Source organism: Euphorbia lathyris, chromosome 4 (genome assembly GCF_963576675.1).
Source record: "Euphorbia lathyris chromosome 4, ddEupLath1.1, whole genome shotgun sequence".
Taxonomy (NCBI): Eukaryota; Viridiplantae; Streptophyta; class Magnoliopsida; order Malpighiales; family Euphorbiaceae; genus Euphorbia; species Euphorbia lathyris.
In genome coordinates this window covers 17,423,621-17,439,539 of record NC_088913.1, presented here as the reverse complement: position 1 = coordinate 17,439,539, position 15,919 = coordinate 17,423,621, and the positions used below count along the sequence as shown (strand labels likewise).

Below are 15,919 nucleotides of genomic sequence, written 5' to 3'. Positions count from 1 at the left end.
GGTATAATACTTCCTTTCTTATATCAACTCGCTCTACTCCATACGAAACCGTCTACGGAAGAAAGGCTCCTTCAGTCTTATAGTTTAACCCAGGGGAAATCCGTGTGGAGGCTGTGGCTCGTTAATTGACAGATAGGGATAAGGCCCTTGCGCAACTCAAAATGCATTTGTTGTGTGCTCAGTTCAAAATGAAAGCTTTCGAATCAGTACCCCAAAAAGACAATCTAAAAAAAGCTACTTCGTCAAGAAGAGCTTCCATATCACATTGAAGATCCCAAATTCATATTTGAATATGTGTGTTATGATTTCATATTTCTCAGTCTATAATACACATGTCCCAATGTGCATTGAAATCCTGAATTTGATAATAATTTATATGTTATATTCATTGTTTACCAATTTACCATTCTAGGTTGAATTTTTTATTTTTAGTAGACTTGTATTTCTTTGTTTCTAGGATGTTTCACTCAAAGAGATCAAAACGTTAGTTTGTTTATTAAAAAGAAAAAACATTAGTTTGCGCGTTATTATTTGAATCGTTTTGAACAGTAGCTTTACCGATTGAATTGAGGTTAATATATTACTTTAAGTTTGATAGTCCAATATGTTAACGCTCTCCTAAACTTAATCCCCTAGTACACAAATTTATTTGTTTTAGTAAAGGTGGCTGGAAATCTAACCGGTTCAATATCTAAGCTGTTAGGTTCTAGTGAAAGCACCTCAGAAAGATCAATAAGTTTAGAATCTGAAAATCCCGTAGTTGGAAACCAGGAGGTTAACCAATTCAATATCTTTTAAACTATTGAAATCAAATCTCAATTAATGCTTCACAAAAAATCATTCGGTTGAAAGATTATTACAGTTTGTATCAAATAGTCATAGTTTTTTTTTTTAGATAAGACGAAGATTCTATTGATAATTTTTATATATAATTCAAAAATTTGTTCAATAATTTTAATAGATTAAGGTATAAGCTTTAGTTGGAGGAGTTAAATGGATGTTATGGCTGGTAGAAATAATAAAAACTATCAACCTTCTTCAAACGATTCCTCTAAATCTCAAAACGACATCACCAATTTAGACCCTTGTTGCAGGACTCTTCTTTCCCTCTTTGGTGTACAACTTGCCAAGCATCTCAGGAAAACTTCTCTGTTTCAGCTCCCTGATTTACCCACTTCTGTTTCTTGCCTTGAAGATTATCAAGCAAAACTCACCTCTCTTTCTCTTCCTGATCATGTATTATCCCATTGTTTTGATCCTACCCAGTTTGTTATAACTCCTAATATTTGTGCCCATGTGCAGACCTATCAGGATTTGGTTGCTATTTTGGGTAAGTCAAAATAGCTGTACTTCAGTAGGTAAAACACTAGTCGTATTATGGAACTGTTTCGAGTGCTTAAAAATCCCTGAAAAACAAAAAATGCATGCCATCAAGCTCCTTGTTTTTAGACACATACAACAGAAAGTATAGAGAGAAGACAATTAGAAAACTCTTGATATAGTAATTTTCCTATTGTATTTGTTTCCCTTATATCTGGTCCTATAATTAACTAACAAGACATAAGCTAAGATAAAAAAAACAAAAAATACTAATACTAAGAAATTCTCAATCACCAGGTGGTTGTTGGTTCAAGAGTTTTGTTTCTGTCCGTCTCCTAGATGTCAAAACTTTGTCCTCATCATTGTGTGTTTGTATAGGCTCCTTTTAATGCACCAGAATATAAAGCGTTTAATTACATATTGCATCGAAAATGGTAAGTTCGAATTCTTGCACTCTTAACTTGAGGTTCTAAGAGAAGCATCCGAATGCTAACTGGTATGAGTTCATTTGCTCAAGAATTCTAATATCAGATCAGTTTTTGCTACCAAACATTCTCTTGAATCAACTGAAGTAATAGATCTCATATAAACAACATTCGATTCGTGTACATCCATTTAACAAAAGATTGACGAACTTCTTACTTACCTGAGCATTTCTCCACTATGCAACTGCGGACAACTCAGGGCTGGTGAGATGGTGAAGGTACTTCCATCACCAAAAGAGGATGGATGGCTAAGAGGAATCGGGCGATCAGGAATAGCTGGAACTTCAGTATCTCCTTCCAAGAGCTTCGAGTATAGTAGGCCTTAAAGCCACCATCACATGAGCACATAAAATCCCAACAAGCACAAATCTCTCCATTATAGCCTTCGGATTTGATGTTGAAGAATCCCCAACTTGCAACAAAAAAGGGTCCAAAGCTGCTTCCGTTTTCCCGGATTTCGCCAATGACCAAACCCAGTCTGTAATCAGAAAAGAATACGGGGAACCAGATGATGACAAATCAAGAGCTTTTCTCCCGCACATTATCTCCAGCACAACTATACCAAAGCTATAAACATCACTCCTCTCAGTTAGCTGCCCATAAAGTGCGTATTCGGGAGCTAAGTAGCCATGAGTTCCAGCAACTCTTGTGGTGAGGTGAGATTGCCCTTCCCTACTCTGCTTTGCCAACCCGAAATCAGCAACTCTTGCTCTCATATCAGCATCTAGCAATATATTTGTGGCTTTAATATCTCTATGATATATTGCAGGCTTCACCCCATAATGCAAATAAGCTAATCCCTTTGCGACATCTAAAATTATGTTCTTCCTCTGAGGCCAAGTTAATAGGTTCATTTCGATTCGATTATCAGAAGACGGAAACAAATGATCATCAAGATTCCCATTAGGCATGTAATCATAAACTAGATACCTTTGGATCTCATTCTCATTATAATCCTCTCCTTCATCAACTACACAACACCCTCTAAGTGGCACCAGATTCCGGTGCTTCAAATTGCTAATAATCTCAACCTCGTTCCGAAACTCTGCATCTCCTTGAAAATCAGGCTCTATAACCCTCTTAACAGCAACAACTGTCCCATCAGATAAAACCCCCTTATAAACAAAACCAAACCCTCCTCTCCCAATGAAATTCTTGTTTGAGAAATTATCTGTTGCTTTCTCAAGATCATGAATCTTGAACCAAATTGACCCGGTATTCGGCCTCAGTTTTGGCCTAGACCCTTGTTCCTCCAAATCAAAGGGTGAAAAAGAAGCAGAAGCAGAACTCTTTCTCTTCTTCCATTTCTTATCATACCAGTAATACAAACCTAACAAACTAGACATAACTATAACTGCAACACCAGCACCAGTAAAACCAAAAACCCTAGCAGAATGACCTTTACTATTTGAACCCAAATCAGAATTCAAATCTAACCCAAATATACATGTGACAGCCCCATTACTTTCAGGGCCAAAATCATTAACAAAACCAGCAGCATAGAAAACTGTATAATAAAAACAATCCGTAGCATGAGATTTATTACCGTCCTTCAACATCAACAGGGATTGAACTTTAAATCCAGCTGCTACACAAGAACTACAAGCAGTAAGATCAACAAGATCAGGCTTGCAAGCCAAATCATTAATGGGATCAAATCTAGAAAAGGAGATAACATTTGATATATCATGGATGTGTGCTGTATAATCATTAAGTAGCCTAATTAATAAACTCAATTCCTCTTCCAAAGTCTCGCTCGTACCCTTTAATATAATAACATGTTTTAATCAAGCACAATCTCAATAAAATGGCTTAATCTATCAAGTTCGATTAACCATAACCGGCTTAATCTATCAAGTCAGAATCAAATTAAAACCTATTGGAGAAGAAAGGAAATAGCGAGTGTTTTCTTTTTCAGGGGAATTAACAGAGGGAAACGAAAAACAAGGAAATTAGCCCGTAATTGACACACTGAATAAATGAAATATGTCTTAACAACTACCATCTATATCAAAGTGACCAAATGGATTAGCCATGTCGATTAGAAGGTTAGAAGCCATGCTACTAAAAGCAGACATAGTTCATGTCTCCAATCATTAAAAGAGTTCACTAGCAACTAGCACTAATGTGAAAACATCGGCTTCCATTAGTCTCTCGGCAATATAGAGCTAAATGTCGATACACTTATAGTTCGCTAGCAACTAGCACTAATATGAGATTCAACAAGCAAATATAGTCCAGATACAATGTTGCTAACAAAATAAACAAAACAGAATAACAAACACATGTATGCATTATATATACTTCTTCGTACTTACTAATAGAGAAATCAATCTAAATTCATCGCCTATATGCCAAAAATCTAAATAAAAAAGAAAAAATTAATAATCAAACTCTACATGGAAGAGGCCAATGAGGTTTCATTAGGAAGAGGCATCATGAATACTGATCCAGAGCCAAGCCTTTAAGAAGGGATATAAGTTGTTCATAGAGAGCCATCTGAAGGGATATAAGTTGTTCATAGAGAGCCATCTTGTTCCTTGGAGGTTCCCTTGGCCCCCCTTTCTCGGTATCATTAACATGAAGCCCAGGAAGCGTAGGACTTTTCACTCTGTCCTCCTCTTTAGGCTCTCTCATCCCTATGATCTCTTTCTTCAACATCAATTTCACTAACGACTTTTAACAAATTCAGAATAAGATCCAATTAGCAATGAGCTTAAGCTACTCAAATGGCGATTTCAAAATCCCCATGAAACACAACCACGATAAGAATTAATAATTGTCCTTCAGGATGAACCTAATTCCAATGAAACACAACCACGATCTGAGAATAATCGGAAATAACATAATCGAAAAAGAGGGCACACAAAAAAAAAATTAAGTAAATCAATAAGAATCCATACCCTCCATTGTAAGACCTAGCTTCGGTAGTGACAGGGACGCTTTCTGTAAATGCATATATAACACTGTTGGTATAGGGCTAATTTTTTGTAGTGAGTACTTGGCGTCCCTTGCAGGCTCCTTTTCTTTCCCTGATATTAAAAGACAAAGATTTGAAATTGAATTAATAAATTCTTCAAGATGTTCACAGATTGTAATTAATTAAAAAAAAAAACAGTAGAGAGAAATGTTTACCATTGAACTCCCATCACTTCCATCACTGCAAACTTTCCTGCTTCAACTAAATCAACACAACACCCTATCACAGATTTCTCTCATAGTCAACATGTATGAGACAGCTGTAGAAATGACAACCTCTGGCCTAGAGTGGAAGCCTTATACCTTGGACAGATGTCATAGGCTTGGACATACTTCTCAACGGATTTGCCCACACCAAACGAATAGATATTTGATGCAGGAAGTTTATTAGTCCGGTAGAATCCAGAATCAAGTCTAAGATTTGTCTGAAAAATCAACTTTCCACAAGGTTTCGAAACTTGACTCGCCTCTTGACGCTACCCATTCTGTCATAACCAATGCCGATCTTGCTGTGCATCAACTTTATAGCTAAGTCTGCATTGCCTGCTTTCCTCAGGGCATTAATAAGAACAGTACGAACTCTTCCCGGTATTTCTCTGCCCCTATCAACAATTCCATCAGCCAACTTGCAGGCCTCCTTGAATCTACCTGCTTTGCACAAAACATTGAGCATATCATCAAAAGCATTCTCAGGAATAACACCCATGGGTGCCATCTCATCCAAAACCTTACAAGCCCTAGCCACCTTTCCGGATAGACAAAGCCCAGTCGATAACGCCCTGAAAGCAGCAACAGTTGGCGTAATTCCCTTATCAATCATTGCATCCCACACCTTTAACGCCTCTTCGTTCCTGTGTTCTCTGAACAATCCACTTATCAGTATCGTGTACGTATAAACGGTCTGATCACAGCCTTCAACCTCCATTCTTTCAAAGACCATTAACGCTTCATCAATCTTTCCGCTCTTAGCAAGGGCATCAATAAGGGCATTGTAACAATATGAATCCGGTGAGCATTCTCTCTTGACCATTTCATCAAAAAGTTTTTCAGCTTCGTCGACTCTCCCAGACTTGCCTAAACCATCAATGAGACTAGAATAAAACATGGCATTAACAGCAACTCCATTGCCTCTGCAAAACTCCAGATACTCCATAGCCTCATCCGTTCTCCCACTTTTGCACAAGCCATTAATAATGACACCATAAGTAACTTCATCCGGTTCAAGCCCTTCCCTTTTCATCCTCTCGAAAAGCAACATTGCCTCTCCCATGTTACCACATTTTGCATTCGAGTCAATCAACGCAGTATATATTGCCACATTTGGTTTCATTCCCTTCTCAATCATATTCTCGAAAACAGTATATCCTTCCACACGCTTCCCCTGTTTACAAAGCCCTCCAATTACTAAACTAAAGACATGAGGCGGGATTTCCAAGCCCGTCTCATCCATCTCGTGATATAAGCTTAAACACGAATCAAAATCTCCCTCAGCATAACAAGTCTGAATCAAAGTCATATAAGTAATCTTATCAGGTGCCACATTTCGTGACTCCATAGCTCTTAATTTCTCAAATGCTTTCTGAGTTTTCCCCATCTCACAATATCCTTTCATCATTGTATTATATGTAACAACATCAGGCCCAACTTTTCCACTCTCCATAACCTCAAAAACTCTTTCAGCAGATTCAATAAACTTGGAATTAACTAGACCATTAAGCAGAAAGTTATAAGTAAACAAACTTGGTTCAATCTCATTTTCCTTCATTCTCCGCCACACCCATAACAACTCCTCAATCATCCCCAAATTCCCAAAGCTCTTAATCAACGAATTCGAAGACCAAAGATTCATTAGAAATCCCAATTCTCTAAATTGACCAAACACAGACTTAACTCTGTCAAAATCACCATTTACAGACAAAACATCAATCAAAGAAACATAACATTCAAGAGTATGATTATACTTCTTTTGCTTACCAGCCCAAGTGAAGAACCTCGAAGCAATATCAGGTTTTCTCTGCACCTCGGTTGATCTCAAAATATATGAAACAAAATTAGGTGACAACTTGATTAAGAACTTGTGGCAATAGGAATCCAAATTCGACTCCATGATTGAAGAGCCATCCAAGAGATTAAGAATTTGGGGAACCCAAGGAGAAGGCTTGGCATTTTGATGAGTTTTTGAAATTACATCGGATAGGTCAATTAAGGGATCTATCCATTCGGGAGGTGGGAGAGAATTGGAGGTGAAAAGGAACCTGGAATGAGTGAGACTGACCTTATACAGAGGAACGCCATTGTTGTAGGGAAGATGAGTTTGAGGAAACTGAACCGTAGCGCAGATCGTGAAGTGAATTCCCCGCAAGAGCCGTCTCATAGTTTGGGTCGGATCCAGTAGTTTTAAATGAACACTATATAAACAGGTTAGGTTAGCATAAGTAGTTTTAAATGAACACTATATAAACAGGTTAGGTTAGCATAAGACAGGTTAGGTTACGCATTTAACTCATTACAATAAAAACTCTTGTCAAATTAGGCATTTTTATAATAAACTTTTCCAAAATACTCGTAATATAAAATATATAAAAGAATTAGGAGAAAGTGTAAAAATACCCCAGACATTTACCGTCAGAAGTAATTTTACCTTCAACATTTAAAATAGTGCAATTTTACTCCTAACGTTAGCAACTAAGAACAATCTTACTCCTAATGTTGTCAATTTTAGAAATAATTCATCAAACTCTATTCTCGATCATGAATCTTGTCATCTATATTTTACATGTGAGTCATTTTATCATTTATTAGTGATAGATCATAAACATATAATTAGAAATAAAAAAAATTAAAAAATATACTGCCTATTTTACGAGTTGGACAAAAAAATCAAAATATTTCGTCGAATTGATAAATATTAACCTCCAATTCTATTATTAAATTATAAAAAAATATGATTTTTTTTTAGACGAACTGATATGCAATTGGTGCAGAATAAGGAACAAAATATTTGTGTTTTATAATAATGTCTGAAATTGACCCAATTTGACAATGTTTTGGATAAAAATTTCTTTTGGCTGCCAACATTAGGATAAAATTGCACTATTTTAGACGTTAAGAGTAAAATTGCTCATAGTTGTAAATGTTAGGTGTATTTTTACACCATATCCCAAAAGAATTTATATATAAATTGCGGAGTTATTTACAAAATTGACCTAATGAGAGTTCGAATTACATATTTAAATTCATTATAACATCTTGAATCTAATATGAAATTGAAGTTGGATTACAAATGATGAGAAATGAGATATAAGTGATGTTAAGTGTTAATATATATATATATATATATATATATATATATATATATATATATATATATATGTATATTAAAGATAATTCTGTCATGTTTATTATATAGGTGTCTAGTTTAGTAAGAAATATTATAATAATAGATCTAAATATGTAAACAGATATTTAAAGATATGAGTTTTAAAAACTCTGCATTTACATAATTTGATGAAGTTGAATTAATTAAATAATAATTTTGTTTTTATTATTTGACATATACTTAAAAATCAATTATTTTCAATATAGGTATTACGTGGCTATTAAGATGATTTTTTCAGTTTGAAATGACAAAAATAATTTTATTAAAATAAAAATAAAATTTTAATAATTTTATTGAAATAAAATAAAGTTTGATTTTTTTTTCTAAAAATATAAAGTTTAAACTAACTTTAAACTTCAATAACCATCCATACAAGTAGTCCAATCATAATTACCGTTCTAATAACATTTAAAAACAGTTAAATTTATTAATTAGGCATTAATAGACAATAACTAACAATAATAATTGAATTTTAAAATAAATAAATCACATTTTTTAATTAAAAAATTATTTATAGATTTTATTGGATAATTAAATTTTAACCATTAATTTTAATATTATTTTGGTAAGCAAAAAGTTTAAGAGGAGAGGATAACTCCCCTACACGGTTAGGGAAAGCCCATGATATCCCACCGAACCGAGTACCTGATACTCATCATATATTTGAAACAAATAAAGATTATCGTTACACTAAAATAAACTATTTATTTTATTTTAAGTGTGTTTTAGTTTTTTATAATTTGAGTGGTATAAAATGTTTGTGAAATTTATGGATAATTATTAACCTTACGGATACTTTATTAAATTTAAATTTTATTGAATTTGTAATTTATTTGTTTTATATGTAATTCTTAATTTGATGGTACTTACGAATTAAATGAAACATATATAAGATTCAAGGAGTATACTATTAGGATAATGGGATAGATGGATAATTCAAAAACAAAATGAATAAGAGTTTAAGATTAATATTACCCATAGATACTCTATTATTTATTATCCCTAGCGAGAATCTAACCCTCATGGAGTACCACAAAATTTACTTCCTTTGAATCCATAGAATTTAAAGAGGAGAAGATATCAAAATGGTCTCAGTGTTTTTCAAAGAGTCTCAATTTAACTTAAACATACAAAATATTAAAATAACATTATTTTAGGGTAAATTACACCATGGCCACTAAACTTTATATATTTTCATATTATGGCCACTGAACTTTACATATTTTCACATTATGGCCACTGAACTTCATTTCTTCCCGGTATGGTCACTGAACTTTACACTTTTTAACACCGGAAAGCTCCAAAAAATGTGATTTTCGAAAATAAAAAATGTGGTTTCATGATAAATGTCGTTCTGAACAACTTTAATTCTTGAATATTTTCATTTTGAGGTTGTTAACGGTCATCTTGAGAATTGAATGGTCATCGGTGTTAAAAAGTGTAAAGTTCAGTGGTCATACTGGAAAGAAATGAAATTCAGTGACCATAATATGAAAATGGATAAAGTTCAATGGCCATGGTTGTATTTTACCCCATTATTTTAGCCTCAACGTATGTAAAATGGTACCAATTTAACTCTAAACAACAGAACTTGACATCTCTTTTGTAAAATGATACCAATTTAGCCCCGAGTTCAGGAATCCATAACTAAATTGGACCATTTCACAACCAATCTGTATTATGTCAAATTAATTAATTGATGTAGTAAAAGGCAACAGATCAAAATTCCTCTACATCTTGATAATTTCAAATTTATTACAACAAATTACACAATAAACTATTTTAATTGGAGAATAAATTCTTCCTTATGATCTTTATCAGTTGATTTGGACAAATGAAGCTGTTTATCCATGTCATGAACTTTCACCTGGTAAATTCCATAGGGGAGAGAAACATCAAAGAAGCCATTAGCATCACTAGATCCAACCAAATTCTTAGAACCACCCCATTCACTTAAAAGCTTATCAACAACATTCCCAGTTTCCAAATTCTTAAAATTCTCATCTGTCAAACACATTCTGTAACATCCTTTAGGCCCTCTTGCTGCCCATACTATAATTCCTTCGATTTTCGGATGGCTATATAATTCTCAGAATCTTCTCCAAGTATTCTGCTTGTTTATCTCCACTTCCAACGTCTATTTCCGTAATCCAAATCGGCAATTTTCTATCAGCAAGTGTATCAATGGCAGATCGAATGTATGGAATGTTCGGAGTCGTAAAATGACCTTCTAATCCAATCGCCATCTTCAAATTTTCGTTACCAGGATAACTTGTTATATCATTCAGCTTGTTGAGGTAGCTTGTTGGAGTAGGAGGAACATCTCCACTTTCTTCAATAGTATTATACTCGTTCATAAACAATGTTGTCGTTCCTCTGCTTTTCCAGCCATGTTGTAGAGAACTGCTGAAGCATTTTCACCTAACTTGCTTTCAAAGAAATTGAAATGCAGATTTTCATTAACAACGTCCCAAGCAATAAGTTGTCCTTTATACTTTGACATAACGGAATTCAGCCTATCTGTTGCTGCCTTGTTAAGATCGTCTGGCGAAAGTGATTTTGCCCATTCGGGTTGGTACCGAGGATCATCCCATAAAACGTTGTGGCCACGAACTGCTATGTTGTTCTGCTTCGCGAACTTAAGCATGGCATCAGGGACAGAGTAATCTACCTTTCCTTTGATGCTTTCTGTGCTGTACCATTTCATTTCGTTTTCGAAAACTGTGACTCTGAATCTTGAAGTGAACCAGCTTTGATAGGGCGGATTGTTGAGGATTTCTTTGTTAATTACACACCCAACTGGGAAACTTATGTTCTGCTGTATTATGGAGATATTGGCATGTGTTAGAGGCTTTCCTTGCTTATCCAATGCTTTGATTCTGACTTCCGCCTTTCGGTTCTGTCAAGTTTATTATTTTTGTCAGTTTTCCATAGAGTACATGCGTAATAATCGAATGTGAAATTCAGTGATGTTAAATAATTACCTTCTCAATGCTTTCATCTTGATGAGATTTCCATTCTTTTTCGGAGAAAGGTTGTAATGAGATGCTATCCACCCATATATCAACTGCTGTGTTGTTGCTCTGGACAAAATTAAAATCAAAATCTTTCAAATTTCTCACCATGTATCTCAATGCAATATATAAAGCATAATAAAAATAAAAATATTTCATATCCTTATCTCTTTTTATCTAATCCTTTATAAGATAATTACCGAAATCTTTGCCAGATCAAGTACGTTGTGAACTTTGAACCACTCCGCATTTATCACAGGAAGAAAAATAGTTGATAATGTTCCTTTAGGGCATGAACTTATACAGAATTATCATAGAGGTAACTCTCCTCCCAATAGTGCTTTAAAGATAAACTTTAAGAAAGCTCATGACAATGTTAATTGGGATTTCCTAGAAGAAGTTCTTCATAGATTTCATTTTCCTACTCAACTTATTAAGTGGGTTATGGCTTTTGTAAGATCTACTTCTTTTTCTATCTCCCTAAATGGCTCTCTCTATGGTTCTTTTAAAGGAAAAAGGGGTTTGAGGCACGGAGACCCTATGTCTCGACTGCTTTTTGTGTCGGATATGGACTGCCTATCCAAATGTTGTGTTCCAAGATCTCTGCTCAATTTCAATATAATCGCAGTTGGTAAACAGATACGAGACTTGATTGCAGTTAAGAGTTCTATTTGGGCTCTTTAGATTACTCAAAACGAAGTAAAGAAGGTGTGCTTTTGGAACTGGAAAGGATTCACAAGGTAAAAAATTATTTAAAATCATCTTTCAATTATTCTGTAGGAAATGGTAAGCAATTTTACTTTTTAGGAGGATGATGACCCCTAGATTGCTAGCAAAATTTTGAAGGGCAGATTTCCCACAATTTTTTGTTTCTAACTACAATATTCCTAGGAATTCTAGAGTTAGTGATTTATGGAACCATGGTGCCTGCCTAATCCTAGTACCGATACTATTGAAAGTGTCTAGTCGTTGATGAAGAGACAGTTTTTGGATACTAAAAAACAAGGCTGTATTACTTGGAAACATCATAAATCTGGAAAATTTACAACAGCTAGTGTTTATAGACTTGTGAAGGATAAAAGACCTGAAGTTTGTTGGTGGAAATTGTTGTGGGGTTCTCCGAAAAATCCCAAAATACGGTTTGGTTTTTGGGTTGGCTCTTTTAGCAGTCAATTGTAGGCAATCTTTTTTAACAAGAAGTTATTGCTAAGATCTCTGTTGATGTTAAGTTGTATCTTATGAACCAAGAGATAAAACCTAATGTCAACATTTTATTCAAACAGAACATCAAATTGTCGGGTGCTATTGAACATTTTCACCCCGAAAGCTAGCTCAAAGGAATATGCAACTTAACTAAGCAATATACGAAAAGAAAGTGCGAAACGAAACGACAAATTTTACCTCAAAAAAGAGGAGAGCAGAGCCAGAAGTAGCAACAGTGAGGCCACCTTTGAGCATAGACCAACAATCCGTGTGAGCAACAACAACACCTGCATGTTTGTATCCCTCTTCTGTTTTGAAAACTGCTCTAACTGGACTATTTCCCTTAGTCACTTGTATCCAAGCTGCAATTAACAATTAATTAAACATAGGGTTAGTGTTACTAATTGGGTAATCAAATCATAGATCATAAAAGGCGGCCCGGTGCACTACGCGTTCCCACCAATGGGGGCAAGACTTCCCCTGGCAAGAGGCCGCTCCTAAGACTCGAACCCGAGGTCACACGACAACAACTTTTACCATTGTGCCAAGGCTCGCCCTCCAAATCATCAATCATATATGAGAGAAATTAAGTACCAGAGAAAGTGTAGATCATGTTGTTTTCCAAGTTAACACTCTGTGATACACTGGCATGTGGATCAGGCCTGCTATGAGCTACTATGAATTTGTTCCCATTTGATTCTTTGATCTCTATTTTGGCATACCCAAAAGAAGACCATCCTGTCAACCCTTCATTGATTTCTGGGTTTTTTATTATTCCTCCACCGTATTGAGGTTTCGGAGGGGTTTCCGAGCACTAAAAATCCAGAAGATCAAAAATCAGAAACCCTAATCTACATATTTACATGGAAAGAACCCTAATCTTTTAAATATATAATCAATCTCAGATCACTTTTATCAACTATTAATAATCTGAACAAGAACAATAAGAACATCGAGAAATAATTTTGGAATCAGTAAGTACCTTAATGGGAGCCGAGTAATCATAAGGCAAAGCATTAGCATACACCCCTGCAATCAATTACATTTAGTTTCTGATATATAAACAATAGATAACATTTAATCCAAATTTAGAGGGAAATTAATGTATATCTAAGGAGAGAGAAAAACTGATATTGATTATGATGTCTCTCAAAACAAATTGCGTTTTTGGGTGTGAAATATTATATTTAAATGGGATAAGTTAAGTTATTTTTGGGGACCTATAAATTTAGGTTTTAACGTTCAAAATAGCACCAATATATGCTTAACATTTACAACATAATATCAATTTAGGTTTAATGTTTTCAATATAGCATCAATTTAGGCTTCACATATAAAATAGCACCAATAAAAGCTTAACGTTTACAAAATAATACGAATTTAAGCTTAACGTTTACAAAAAAATATATACAATTTAAGCTAAATGTCATAATTAAGCTAATCATATTATATTCTTTCCCTGTTAACTATATATGTTTCTTTTTATTTAGTTCTATATTCCTATTTAGTATTCGAAATATTGTGGATATTCAATTACTTTTAGTTTGCATATATTACATGAGTCATGGAATTTAGGAGTCATGGAATGGTTGATGAAAAACAAATATAAGATCTTAATGGGTAAGAATACTAATTAATTGTATTATAATAAATAAGAAAATAGAACTAAATAAAAAGATAACATATAAAGTTAATAGAAAAAAATATAATATGGTTAATTTAATTGTGACGTTTAGTTTAAATTGGATACATTTTGTAAACATTAAGTTTAAATTCGTATTATTTTGTAAACGTTAAGCCCATATTGGTGTTATTTTCTACGTGAGGTCTAAATTGATGCTATATTGTAAACGTTAAACCTAAATTGATATTATATTGTAAACATTAAGCCTATATTGATGCTATTTTGAACGTTAAATCTAAATTGGTACTTCCTCAAAAACTTTAGACCTATTTTAGTATCTTATCCCTTTATATTGATACAACTAAGCAAATTGGTAAAATCTTATGATCAGCGTCTTGCAATTAACAATCATCAAAAGTAAACATTTAGCCAATCTCATTAGATATATGAGAATTTCTGTTTAAATTTGATTAAATATGATTGATTGTTACGTGTTAGGGATCAATGTCACAAAATCGGCGGGGTAAACCTCTTTCCAAAGATCGTAGAGCCTTTTCATTCATGCAGCGGGACAGGCAATTTGGGTTTATTATATGGGGGTTTTTCTTTTATCCACTTCTACAAAGGATCCTTTTGGTGGGACAATAAGAAGAATGGTGAAAGGTCATGAATTGGTTATCTTGAGAAAAGACGTGTGTTTCGAGACCTAGATTAAACGATTTGAAAATCTTATCTAGTTTTTCTATATATATAATCGTTCGATTATTCAGTTTGGGATTCGTGAAACACCTTTTAAATTGACCCTCTCATAATTAAAAATTTCTACACTCTAACTCAAAATCTCAGTTTAAGCAATTATTATTTTCAAGTCGTGTTCATGTCGTGTCATTTCTCATGTTAAAAAGAGTAAACCTAACTCAAAAACTTTTGTGTCACAATCGTGTTAACATGTTCGGATAAGTGTCGATTTCGTGTCGTGTTTTCGGGTTGCATATCATTATGTTATGCATATAATTAATGATAACTTTTTTTTATGGAAATTAATAATAACTTTTAAAAATATAAGAAGATATGATATTGTTTTTTAAATACCTTATATTATTTTTATATTGGTATGTTAACACTAATCATTGAAAAGTCTGCTAATATCATGTTAGTGGGTCATATAATGTATTTATAGCAATTTAGTGGGTTCAAATTATATTTGCAAATAATAATTATAATTTTATTATCTTTATTAATAAATTGACATATAAAAACACAAGAAAATATAATAATAATTTTAAATATTCGTGTCGCTTTTCGGGTTAGCATATCAACTCTAACCAAACCTAAAAGTTTGTGTGTCAGTTTCGTGTCAACCCAAAAACGACACATTACTAAGCTAAATCCAAACACTAAAATTATGTATCGATTTCGTGTCGTGTAATCGGATCGTGTGTTATTTTGACACCTCTAATAATAACATTCCATAAAGAAAAAGGAAGTAAATAATAGTAATAATGAAGATAGTAGAGAAATGCAAACCTAATAGAAAAACTGTGAACCATAATGGTAGCTGAATGATAATTTTGATTCTTTCTCCAACATTCATTATTTCCGCCGCTGCAGTGAGTATTCTAAAAAAAAAATCAAATTGTAAGCCATTCATCAAATATTTATTTACTCTTCTAAAAAACATCAAATATTTATTTACACTTAATTTATTCATTTTATATATATATATATATATATATATATATATATATATATATATATATATTACAGAAGAAATTGGGATCGTATAATTGATTTATTTTTGTTTTCTCCATATCGTAATAATAAATTTTATAAAAAGAAAATAGGAATCCAAATACTAATTATCACAAGGAAATAAATTTCTTGTTTTTTTTTTCACTAAAAAATACATATCATA

General features: G+C 33.4%; 1 protein-coding gene and 2 pseudogenes across 6 annotated transcripts; all 3 read right to left on the bottom strand.

Annotated features, from left to right (window-relative positions):
- Positions 1-831: 831 nt before the first annotated feature.
- Positions 832-5,115, bottom strand: LOC136227070 (probable receptor-like protein kinase At1g11050; annotated as a pseudogene).
- LOC136225613 (pentatricopeptide repeat-containing protein At1g03560, mitochondrial-like) lies at positions 3,257-7,185 on the bottom strand. Of its 6 annotated transcripts, none has more exons than XM_066013693.1 (3): positions 4,941-7,185; positions 4,709-4,837; positions 3,257-3,390 (listed from the first exon to the last, which is right to left on the bottom strand). In XM_066013693.1, the coding sequence occupies exon 1, from the start codon at positions 7,156-7,158 to the stop codon at positions 5,218-5,220; it is 1,941 nt and encodes a 646-aa protein (XP_065869765.1). In that variant the 5' UTR covers positions 7,159-7,185; the 3' UTR covers positions 3,257-3,390; positions 4,709-4,837; positions 4,941-5,217. The 6 variants fall into 6 exon arrangements, with proteins under 6 accessions (XP_065869765.1, XP_065869766.1, XP_065869768.1 ...); XM_066013694.1 differs by having other exon boundaries at positions 3,279-3,393; XM_066013696.1 differs by lacking the exon at positions 3,257-3,390 and having other exon boundaries at positions 3,493-4,837; positions 4,941-5,432; positions 5,530-7,185.
- A 2,656-nt stretch (positions 7,186-9,841) lies between these two features.
- LOC136227817 (endo-1,4-beta-xylanase 5-like) lies at positions 9,842-13,530 on the bottom strand (annotated as a pseudogene).
- Between the last annotated feature and the right edge of the window lie 2,389 nt (positions 13,531-15,919).

Coding starts and splice junctions, on each gene's coding strand:
- LOC136225613 (XM_066013693.1), bottom strand. CDS start 7,158: ATGAGACGGCTCTTGCGGGGAATTCACTTCACGATCTGCGCTACGGTT.